This window comes from Sminthopsis crassicaudata, chromosome 4 (genome assembly GCF_048593235.1).
Source record: "Sminthopsis crassicaudata isolate SCR6 chromosome 4, ASM4859323v1, whole genome shotgun sequence".
Classification (NCBI taxonomy): Eukaryota; Metazoa; Chordata; class Mammalia; order Dasyuromorphia; family Dasyuridae; genus Sminthopsis; species Sminthopsis crassicaudata.
The window spans coordinates 322,489,724-322,502,558 of NC_133620.1; the positions used below are offsets into that span (position 1 = coordinate 322,489,724).

Genomic DNA, 12,835 nt, shown 5'->3' on the forward strand with positions numbered 1-12,835 from the left:
GCTACAAAATCAGAGAAAAGCATTCATTCAGCAAGTATTTACTAATGCGCATTATATGTGGCTAGACCCTATGCTAGTTGTAGGAGACTCAAAAAAAAAAAAAAAGAAAGAAAGAAAAATAGTTTCTGCTCTCAAAAATTTGTATCTACTGGAGGGAAACAACTCACACAAATAAACTAATTAATTAACAATACATGTGAAATAATAGAGTAGGGGAAGAACTTCAGAAAATGAAAATCTAAACAGATTTCTAGAACATATTATTAGTTGATTGGTGTTGGAAGAGTTGGTTAGTGAAATCTAGAAAAGTAAGCAGCCTGGTATTAGAGCATTAAACTTAAGAGTCACGATCCCACCTCGGATACTAGCTGTGTAACCCTGGAAAAAACATGTAGCTTCTCTGGGCCACAATTTCCTCATCTGCAAATTAAAAGGCTTTGACTCTAAAGTCTCTTCCAGCTTAGAACCTATTTTCCTATATGCAGGAATTAAAAAGATCTGGCTTTGACTCAATGGTCAAGATCTGATAAAATTTTAAAAATAACAGGACATGGCAGAATAATATTTAGAAGCACTGAGACAATGAATAGAGCACATGGCCTGGTATAAGACATGGTGTTAATATCCTGCCTGAGACCTTTATGAACTATGTGAGAATCATTAAATCTTTTTAAACTTCCAACAACTGCAAAATGGGAACAGCACTTCTGGGTATTATTTTCTAGAGGGAAATTGTTGTTAAGATGAAAAACATTCCAAAGAAGAACTAGAGATCATTATTGATCACAAAATAGAAAATTTTGATTAAATCAAATTAAAAAGCCTTTGTACAAAGAAAACTAATGCAAACAAAATTAGAAGGAAAGCAACAAACTGGGAAAACATTTTTACAGTTAAAAGTTCTGATAAAGACCTCATTTTCAAAATAGAGAATTGACTCTAATTTATAAGAAATCAAGCCATTCTCGGTTGGGTAAATTGTGGTATATGAAGGTTATGGAATATTATTGCTCTGTAAGAAATGACCAGCAGGAGGAATACAGAGAGGCTTGGAGAGACTTAAATCAACTGTTGCTGAGTGAAATGAGCAGAACCAGAAGATCATTATACACTTCAACAACAATACTGTATGAGGATGTATTCTGATGGAAGTGGATCTCTTCAACATAAAGAAGATCCAACTCACTTCCAGTTGATCAATGATGGACAGAAATAACTATACCCAGAGAAGGAACACTGGGAAGCGAATGTAAATACTGTCTATCTACCCAGGTTACTTATACCTTCGGAAGCTAATAATTAATGTGCAACAAGAAAATGCAATGTGCAAAAACACATATATTGTATCTTATTGTAACACATGTAAAATGTATGGGATTACCTGCCATCGGGGGGAGGGAGGGGATAATTTGGAAAAATGAATAAAAAAAAAAAAGAGAGAACAAGAATGTGAATATATGATAATTGAGTTCCCAGAATAAATAAGTTCTGTACCTATTACTAAAAAAAAATGTATAATTATAAAATTAATTTAAAAATATTTTTATCAATTAAAAAAAAAAAAAGAATTTCTTCCAAAAAAAATAAAAAAAAAAAGAAATCAAGCCATTCTCCAATTGATAAATGGTCAAAGGATATGAACAGACAATTTTCAGAGGATGAAATCGAAACTGTTTCCACTCATATGAAAGAGTGCTCCAAATCACTATTGATCAGGGAAATGCAAATTAAGACAACTCTGAGGTAACACTACACCCCTGTCAGAGTGGCTAAGATGACAGGAAAAAATAATGATGAATGTTGGAGGAGATGTGGGAAAACTGGGACATTGATGCATTGCTGGTGGAGTTGTGAAAGAATCCAACCACTCTGGAGAGCAATCTGGAATTATGCCCCCAAAGTGATCAAACTGTGCATACCCTTTGATCCAGCAGTTTTACTACTGGGATTATATCCCAAAGAGATCTTAAAGAAGGTAAAGGGACCTGTATGTGCAAGAATGTTTGTGGCAGCCCTCTTTGTAGTGGCAGAAACTGCAAACTATGTGGATGCCCATCAATTGGAGAAAGGCTGAATAAATTGTGATATATGAATATTATGGAATATTATTGTTCTGTAAGAAATGACCAACAGGATGATTCCAGAAAGGTCTGGAGAGACTTACATGAACTGATGCTGAGTGAAATGAGCAGGTCCAGGAGATCATTATATACTTCAACAGCAATACTATATGTGTTTGTATTCTGATGATTGTATTCAACAATGAGATGAACTAAATCAGCTCCAATAGAGCAGTAATGAATTGAACCAATTATACCCAGCGAAAGAACTCTGGGAGTTGACTATGAACCACCACATAGAATTCCCAATCCCTCTACCTTTGTCCACCTGCATTTTTTATTTCCTTCACAGGCTAATTGTATACTATTTCAAAATCCAATTCTTTTTGAACAGCAAAATACTGTTTGGGCATATATATTAATATTGCATTTAATTTATACTTGAACATATTTAACATGTATTGGTCAACCTGCCATTTGGGGGAGGGGGTAGAGGGAAGGAGAGGAAAAACTGGAACAAAAGGTTTGGCAGTTGTCAATGCTGAAAAATTACCCAGGCATATATCTTGTAAATAAAAATATATAATAAAAAAGAGAAAAAAAAAAAAAAAAGAAAGCCAGCAGGATGAATACAGAGAGGCTTGGAGAGACTTACATGAACTGATGCTAAGTGAAATGAGCAGAACCAGGAGATCATTATACACTTCAACAACAATACTATATGAGAATGTATTCTGATGAAAGTGAATTATCTTCAACAAAGAAAAGATCTAATTCAGTTCCAATTGATCAATGATGGACAGAATCAGCTACACCCAGAGAAGGAACACTGGGAAATTAGTGTAAACTGTTTGCATTTTTGTTTTTATTCCCTGGTTATTTTTACCTTCTGAATCCAATTCTCCCTGTGCAACAAGAGAACTGTTCGATTCTGCACACATATTTAACTTGTATAAGACTACTTGCCATCTAGGGGAAGGAGTGGAGGGAAGGAAGGGAAAAGTCGGAACAGATGTGAGTGCAAAGGGATAATGTTGTAAAAAATTACCCAGGCATATGTTCTGTCAATATAAAGTTATAATAATAACAAAAAAAAGATGAAAAATATCCAAAAAAGAAAACAAAGATATTAAGAGCCTTAATTTATCATTATAATCATTAATTATATAATCATAATAGGATATAATCATACATTAATATAATCATACAAGGATAAGTGGAAGGAACTATAAATGTTTAATCTGGAGAAGATTTAGAAAAGATATAACATTTATTTTCAAATAATTTAAGGACTGTCTTACAGACAAAGATATTACCCTTATCCAAAGGAGGAAAATCTAGGAAGAACAGATGAAAGTTACAAAAGAGACACTTAAACTTGGTGTGAAAGGAAGACCTTTCTAAAAATCAGAGCTATCCCAAAAGTAGAATAGGCTGTCTCAGAATGTGGTGTGATACGCTTTCTAAGTCCTAAAACAAAAACTAGATGACACTTTTCTGCTATGTCCTAAAGGGAGTTATAGCTCAGGTATGATTAAGACTAGATGGCCTCTGAGGTCCTGTGCAAATCTGAGGATTTTTGTAAAATATCAGACTATTTAGTGGCCAGAAACTGGAAACTATGTGGATGCCCATAAATTGGAGAATGGCTGAATAAATTATGACATACAAATATTATGAAATATGATTGTTCTGTAAGAAAGGACCAACAGGATCATTTCAGAAAGGCCTGGAGAGACTTACATGAACTGATGCTGAGTGAAATGAGTAGGACCAGGAGATTGTTGTATACTTCACAACAATACTATATGATGATCAATTCTGATGGATGTGGCCATTTTCAACAATGAGATAAACCAAATAAGTTCCAATAGAGCAGTAATGAACTGAACCAGCTACAACCAGCAAAAGAACTCTGGGATGACTATGAACCACTACATAGAATTCCCAATCCCTCTAATTTAGTCTGCCTGCATTTTGGATTTCCTTCACAGGCTAATTGTACACTATTTCAAAGTCTGATTCTTTTTGGACAGCAAAACAACTGTTTGGTCATATATATAGTATTTAATTTATACTTTAATATATTGAACATGTATTGGTCAACCTGCTATGGAGGGGGGAGGAGGGGAAAAGTTAGAACAAAAGGTCTGACAATTGTCAATGTTGTCAAATTACCCATGTATATATCTAGTAAATAAAAACCATTAAAAAAATATATACACACACACACACACACACATAGATATATATATGTATATATGTATATCAGACTATTTCATAGGTACCAACCAAATCAATCAAGAAGCATTTATTATGTACTTATTATGTCAGGCATTGTAGACAAAGGGGATACTAAAACAAAAATAAAACTATAGTCCTTAAGGAACTACAGAAGTACAGACAAAATATAAACAAAATAGGTATAAGGACTAGAATTGTGATTTAATATTAAACGGAGCTCCCAAAGAAGGAAAATTACTAAAGCAGGTCAGTATCTTCTCTGAGTCTTGGAACTGAGACCTCTGAGATTTTAAGTGATATTTACTGAGAGTCAGAAGGCAGTATGATTCAAAAGCAGGACCTGAATCTCAAATTGTCTTAGCTTTAAAGATAGCTCCCTATCCACTACAACACACACATGTAAAGCAAAAAAATTTCAGGAGATTCAAACAATAGCAGTTTGAAAATAGGAAGAAAAGACATATAAATGGGATTTGAGCTGAATTTCAAGGAAAGCTAAGAATTTCAAGAGAAGGAAGGAAGGATTACTTTCTAAGCATAGGAATGAAGAAGGAACCATACAGACCATGTAAAGGCACAAAGGATCTTGAATGATATAAGGCAATCAATTTGACTACAACAGTGCATGAGGAGTGTAATGTTAGCAAAAATTGTCTGAAACTAAGTTAATGATAAACTTCAAATGTCAAACAGAAGAGTTTATATTTAATTATAAAAGTAATAATGAACCATTGCAGTTTCCTTAATAAGGCAGTGAAATGTTCAGACTTGTGCTTCAGAAATACTGCTCACTACTCTGTGGAAGAATGAGGAAACATGGGGGCAATGAGACCCATTAGAAGGCTGTACATGTGATACATGATGAGAACCTAAACTAAGGTTGTGGCCACATGAATGATCGGGAAAAAAAAGGGGGACAGAAGCAAATCATGCTGTCACAGCAGAATTGATGAAATGTGGCAAATGAATGGACATGTTGGGCAAAGAGTAAAGAGTGGCTAAAGAGTCGACAATGAGTCTAAGGTGGTGAGTCTCCTGGGTGGGCCAGAAGCATGACAATACTATCCATAAAAATATCAAAGTTCAGAAGGGATGGATTTTCAGGGGAAAAGGTTTTCCCTAAGATACAGAGTTTATAAGAAAACATGGATAATAATTACATAGGACAGGGAGAATGCAGACAGGTTTTCCATTTGAAGCATATACTTTGAGGAATCAACATATCCTTCAAAATGTTTTTTTAAACCACAAAGACAAATACTGTGTACTTAACTTTTTAAACATTCAAAGAATAATGTCTAACATGTCATTATTTGCTAGTGAAGAGGGACTTAAAAAAAACACACAAAACACCTATGAATACAATTAAAATACTCCTACATTGAAAAATATATACAGATGATTCTGAAAACATATCATAATATGCAAAAAAAAAATCATACTAACTTTCAATATACAAAAATTATTGACATTTTGATCTTACTTACTGAAAAAATCCTTTTTCACCAAGTTTTTTGCACAGAGTACTGTAAAAGAAACAAGAAATATATTTTAAAAAATTAAAAGAATAAAGTTTTAAGAATATCTCATAAGTCCCAGTTAATACACTACTATGACAGACAGAAGACCAAATATTCCTTAAAACATTAGCTACAAAAAATACATGAAATACGGTCTTAAAGAACAAAAAAATAAAAATAACTAGTCAAAAGATACAACTTTAGCAGCATTTTCAACAACTGAAGATAAGGATGTTCACAATCTATTATACTAAATATGCTACATTTTTTGCACAAATTTTAAAATTTAGGCTGCTTTGTGGAAAAGATAGGCTGCTTAGATCATGTGAATTTAACCAACTCTTCAGGGGAAAAGTACATATAGTCAAGGAGAGATAGTAATATTTACTTTACCTGTTCTCTGCAATTTCTCATAAAACATGAAGCCATTTTAAATAACACACATTTTTGCCATTTTGTGAGGTTTGCTATTAGTAGATGCTTTCATCACACATTTTAAGATTGATTAAAACAAAGAGAACAACCTATCAATAAGCATTTATTAAATGTTTAATATGTCAGACACTGCAGCAAGTACCAGAGTTACAAAGACAAAAATGAGACAGTTCCTTTCCTCAAGAAATTTATATTCTACCCAAGAAATAAGTAAGCACATAAGCATATGCAAATATATTTTAAAAAAAAACTGTAAACTGGGAGGGGAAGATAGACTCTAAAAACTGGAAATATCAAGAAAAAGTGGCCCTGAAGCAAAGTTTTGAAGAAAATAAAAAATTCTAAAAAGTGGGAGAAAAGTGGGAGAAAAAAGGTGAGAGTAAGGAAAGACCATTCTAATACAGGGAACAGAATATGAACTAAACATCAAAACTATTAGGTAGAGATGAACTTGATTTTATATTGAAACCACTGAAACATAAAGGGGCCAACAGCAATTTAAAAGGATGTCTGCAGCAGATCTGTGGAGGATTGGGAAGACAGTCTGCACTTGGCTTTGTGCTATTAAAAGCTATAAATGACATATGTAAAAAAAAATTGTGGAGATAGTACAAAACTAAGAAGGATAGCTAACAAATTGAATGACATCTGAATCCAAAAAGATCAACCAAGAAGTGAGCAGAAACAAGAGAACATTGTACAGAGTAACAACAAGATTATGTGATTATCATCTGTGACAGAATTGACTCGACAATGAGGTGATCCAAAACAATTCCAGTACACTTCTGATGGAAAAGTGTCATTCATATCCAGAGAGAACTGTGGAGAATGAATATGGATCAAAGAATAGTATGGATCAAAGAATAGTATTTTCACTTTTGTTTTTTGTTTGCTTGTTTTTGTTTTTTTTCTGCATGTGTTTTTTCCTGTTTTGATCTGATTTTTCTTGTGCATTATGATGAATATGGAAATATGTTCAGAAGAACCACACATGTTTAAACTATATCAGATTGTTTGCTATCTTGAGGAGAGAGAGGGAGAAAAATTTGGAATACAGGTTTTGCAAAGGTGAAAGTTGAAAACTGTGCATATATTTGGAAAAATAAAAATAAATTTTTAAAAGAAAAAGAGTCAAACATAATAAATGTAAAAATCTGTAATGTGGAAGGCAAAAGATGGAATATTCTGAATGGGGTCAGAGGTTGCCAATTTGAGAACTGGAACAGACTGGAAGAAGGCCAGAAAAGAGAATTGTTCTTTTTTAGGATAGGAAAAAAGTTCACCTTTCAAGTTTCCTTCTTCACTCCAACCCTCTCCCCTTATGCCCAACCAAGATGTATTGCACTAGAAGACATACTTGAGTCAGACAATTATGAAAAAACAGTCAGTCACCAGAGAAGAGAAACAAATTCAAGAAATACTGACCTCCTTTTAGTGGAGAAAAAGACCAGATACAGATTCAAGAAAAGATTTTCAGTACAAAGAGTTTTGAATTACACACATGTTCTCTATATGTATCTTAACAGTTATAAGTTAAATCAACATGTTCAACTAGAAAATGATCATTGTGGGAAAAGGCGCACCCTCCTCCAAGTTTGTGGGAAAATATTTTGTTTGGGGGAGGACATATTTGGTTTCATGACTGTTGATAAGCATATCAGTGAAGGTTGAAAAACTGCATAAGTATAGCTTTATTTTTCCTCAGCCACTGTGAGTTTGTGAGAGAGGTGTTATATTTCAAAAGGTCTTTCCTGATCCTTCCAGTTGTTAACATCACTTCCTTCAATATAATTACTCTGTATTTCCATTTATTTTGGACATATATGGATACATATTTCTAAGTATACTTGTTTCCTCCCATAGACTATAAACTCTTTCAGGTAAGATCTATTTAATTTACAGCTTTCTCTCTTCAGCACCTAGCAGTAGGTGAACACCCTAGGTTTTTTGACTTTTCTGAGTTGTCTGGGGGAAGTTAAGCGTGTAAAGTGACTTGTTCCTGGTCATATTGCTCATTTATGTTTAAAGCACAACTTGAACTTAGATCTTCTTGATTACAAAGTTATTGCTCTATATTCACTGTAGTCACCCTACATTCTCTATATTCACTTTCTTTTTTGACGTAATATAGAAACATCTGTTTTATAGAATAAGAAAACTAAAGCTCAAGTATTATCTTAATCAGAATTAAACCTTAAATGTAAGAGTTGATATAAGAATTCTAATTTCAAGGACTTGTGTTCTTTTCCATTTATTCCGTGCTACCATCAGAAATCATGTTTTCTGATCCAATAAGTTTCTTTCAAGATGAAAATAGTGGCTATAAAATTATGTTTAGTTGATGTTACCTACACCATAATGTCAAAATAATCATTCTTGAAAAACTCATAATTGAATTAATAAAATAGATATAACTTAGTATGATGTCTTTTTTATTGGTTCAGGCCTTGCAATCAGATGGCAGAATCAGGAACAAGGAACATCAATTTCCATACAAATATTCCAAAAAAAGAATGAAACTACAGTGATTGCCTAGCTTAGTCAGCACTAAAGAGAGGGACCCAGGCAGAGAAGATAAATTGAAGGAAGTCTTAGGGTTTAGGAATCCTTCAAAAGCTTCGCAAAGTCAAATGCTTCAACCAAAAGATCCCAGGTACTAAGACCTGAGAATGTGAGTGGTCCAGGGGGTCTTAGGACAATTATAAAAAGGTGCATAGAAAGCTCCAAGTAAGATGGAAACAATCAACCTAGTCTAGGGATCCACAAAGTTTACAGCCACTAACCTGAGCTTCCCCTCAATCTGGTAGAACTGAATGCTTGGCCCTTAAAGTAAAAGAAAATCTAGTACAAAAGATTCAACAGATATGATCACAGGGATAGGACTTCAGACAATACAGAATCAAACTAAACAGAGGGAGAAAAACCAAGATGGCAAAGTGGGATAAAGAAGTGTAACCCAGCTCCCTTAACAACTATTCAATCTCAGATTGAATTCAAATCTCAGATGAGTGCCAAACCTAGAAGTGATTAGAAACTTAAAAGAGAAACCACAGTAGATAATCTTTCCAGGAAAAAATTACAAATTTAACCAATAAGCAAATGACTAGAATAGAAATTGAGAAACAGTGAGTCGTGACATACAAAGCCACACTACAAAGGACAGAACAGATTATTAAACTTAGTCCCTGTCTTTTTAACTCATTTAAAAAATAGGAACTCAGCATTGAGTTACAACTCCAGAAGAGGGATCTAAGATTTTTGCATAGGAGGCACAATGTGATTCCTCTACCTAAAGAAAGAAATCAGAGCCTGTGTTTTTGACCTAGGTAGGGTGCCTCTGAAACAAGAGCTACAACAAGGAAAAGAGCAGGGCTACAACATTTTCACTCAGCATTCGAACAACAAATAAGACAGGTGAAGAACATAAATGATCACTACAATTCTATCAGAAATATTCCTAACCCTAACATACAAAGTCCCAATCAAATCAATAAGGCTGGAAGAATATAAACACAAAAAGATAAAGAGCTATTATGATGCCAAGTGTTCACAAGATAAATCATCTACAAGCAAAGACTCAAAAGAAAATCATAACTTGCCCACAACTATAGTTTCTAGAAGAAATGAAGATTTTTTTTAAATGCTAGAGAACCCAAGTCATGTGACCAACAAAGGATGGCCTATACTACACTCATGATTCACAAAGTGTGGTCTGAAGAACCCCCGAAGGGCCACTACTTTCACAGCAGTAGTGATGTGGAACAAGAACTTTAATCAGTAACTTTTACCCCTTCATCTGGTTTCCACTAATACTACAGATGCTCTTAAAAGCTTTTTTTTTTTTTCCCCCTTTTTCCTTCTGATCTCTGAATCCTCCCAAGATACTTTGGAGTTTACTTAGCTAGATTTCTTTAAGGACCATAACAAACCTAAACCACTCGATTCTCATTGATTGGCCACCTAACATGTATCATGCCAACTTCCTTTTGGTCATTGTTTGGGTCCTGATAGACTCAGATTAAATGTAAATAGAAATCGTTTCTGCTAAGAAACTTTAAGGGCCTTTCCCTCCCAGATTTATTTATTTATGTATTTGAATATTTGTTTAGGAGTTTGTTTGTTTTGTTTGGTTTTTTTTTTTTTTTGGAGTAGGTGAAAAGAAGAGGTTCTTTGCCTCAGTTGCTACCTATCCTTAAATCACCAAATGGGTACAGCTTTAGTTAAAGCGAGACCTGTTAAGACCTAAGTTTAAAAAGGCCAAGGTCTCCTATTGCATCCAGGGCCATCTCCAGACTTCCTGATCTGTATCTGACCACTGGACCCAAACGGCTCTGGAGAGGAAAGTGAGGCAGAAGACCTTGCCCAGCCCTCCCTCACTTAAATCCAATTCATTTGCATGCCATGACATCATCTCCCTGAAGTCATGGTCCTCCTCCAGAAGAAAGGACAAACAAACTGCCACACAGAGCTAGGACTACCTGCATATCTAAAATGCATAATCTACTTCCTCCTATCTCGGGTATCAACACACTTTTATGGGTAGATACAAGAGACCAGGCCCCTCCCTGGTCCTTCCCTAACACTTCCCCAACTCCTCCCTTGCTTCCTAGACCCTGCCCTTATTCCTTCTTCCTTTTCCCTACGATTTTAAGTCTACATCACTCAGAACATGTTGCTTAATCGTATATAATTGTCATATTTTGTTTAGAAAGCCCATGGATTGTTTAGAACAAATAAGTTCAAGATACAACCCAAGATTCCATGCCTTAAAAACTGAGTTTGATGATAAATGCAAGAGAAGAATGGATATTTAATAAAAAAAAAAAAAAAAAGTAAATTAAGTATTTCTACAAAAGATCACTTTGACAAAAACCTCAGACAAAACAAAGACAAAAAAGGTAAATACACAAATCAAGAAAGGTATAAATAATAAACTAAATCGCTCAGAACAAAAAAGGAAAATAAGAAAATCTACAAAGAGAAAGCCACCTATGGGATTAACAACAGAAGATAACTTTAAGAGATATTTTTTTTTCTTATAAGAAGATTTAGTGTCAGCTAAATGGCAGTGAACAGAGCACCAGCCCTAGAGATAAGAGCACCTGAGTTCAAATCTGGCCTCACATACTTAACACTTGTTAGCTGTGTGACCCTAAGCAAGTCACAAGTCTTGCCTCAAAAAAAGGGAAAGAGAAAAAGAGAGACAATTAACTCAAAACAAGAGCTATAATACTTATGCAAACAACAGATTCACTAAAAATTTTAAAAGGCCAAATAAGAGTTAATAACTCCAAAAAACAATAAAAAATATTAAAAACAAAGTAAAAGATTAGTAAAAATTATATTATCTCATTTCATATCAAAAATAAATGATATGAAAAATAATCAAGGAGAAATAACTTTTTAGACTACCAGAAAGTCATAATCAAAAAAAGTACTTTGACATCTTTACAATTTAAATGAAAGTTACAAAAAATATAAAATACTCAGATTAACAAAATAGAGTACTGAAACATACCAAATTAACCACAATTGAATTTCAAAGGAAAAAAGCCCAAATGGATCTAAAATTGAAACCTACTTAAACACTTAAAAAAAAAAATGAATCTAACATTGAATTCGAATCAATTAGAGAAGTGTAAAAAAAATTTGCTTTCCCATAGTGAAGAGCCAGTTAAGATTCTCTAACATAAATCTGTAATGGATCTATCAGTACCATCATTACAGCTCACTTGTTTCATTCAGAATTGAACTGTATTTAAACATTCAAAGAAAAAATAATTCTAATATTATGTAAAGTGAAAAAAATATGATTTTGATAACAAAATCAAGAAGAATCAAAACTATAGACCAATATCTCTAATGAATACTGATGTAAAATTTTTAAATACAACATTAAAAGGCAACAAGTAATAATAACAAAGATTGTATACTATAACCAGGATAAAGTTATACCAAGAATGCAGGTTTTATTTATTTTATTAGGAAAATATGATTATATCAATGGATGCAGGAAAAGCTTAACAAAATGCAATACCTGTTCTTTTTTTTTTTTTTTAAGGGTGAACTAGAAAATACAGAAATAAATGGTTCTTTCCGTAATATAAGTAGTGAATGAAACTGAGTAGAGAGGAAATTGAGGACTTCTCAGAATAATAATAATTGATAATTCCAGACTTAAAGGGTCTGTTAATTATCAGGCTCTGGGAAGAAGAACAAAGAGAAAACATTTAAGTGAACTGCTTAGAGAAGAATTGACTAACTATTTAATGGCCTGAAGATATTCAAGAAGTCTACAACTTAGCTAATCTCTATTTGTTGATTGAGAAAAGCCAGAGATAAAACCAAGTCTAAAACTATTTTAACTGATTATTAACCTTAGAAGCAGAACAGACTCTTTCTTTTGGACCAAGTCTAGCTCCACAAAAGCCCACCTATATTCCAGAGACAAATAAAGGAATAAAGGTTGAGTTTGCCAGTGATTTTTAGGAGGATTAACAGGTGTGGATGGGCAAATAGTTTCTGTAATTTTTTTTTCTCTGACTATTTAAATTATCTCATAGCCTTTGTGAAATC

At 33.6% G+C, this 12,835-nt stretch overlaps 1 protein-coding gene across 2 annotated transcripts in view; it reads right to left on the reverse strand.

Moving 5' to 3' along the window:
* Positions 1 to 12,835, reverse strand: part of SMURF2 (SMAD specific E3 ubiquitin protein ligase 2) — a 127,732-nt gene that overhangs the window by 94,224 nt on the left and 20,673 nt on the right. The window contains exon 2 of one of the 2 annotated variants that reach the window (XM_074260539.1): positions 5,792 to 5,830. The exons of the other annotated variant lie outside the window; for it this stretch is intronic. Coding sequence (XP_074116640.1) covers positions 5,792 to 5,830 — 39 coding nt within the window. The remainder of the gene's footprint in view (positions 1 to 5,791; positions 5,831 to 12,835) is intronic. 2 annotated transcript variants of the gene reach the window in all.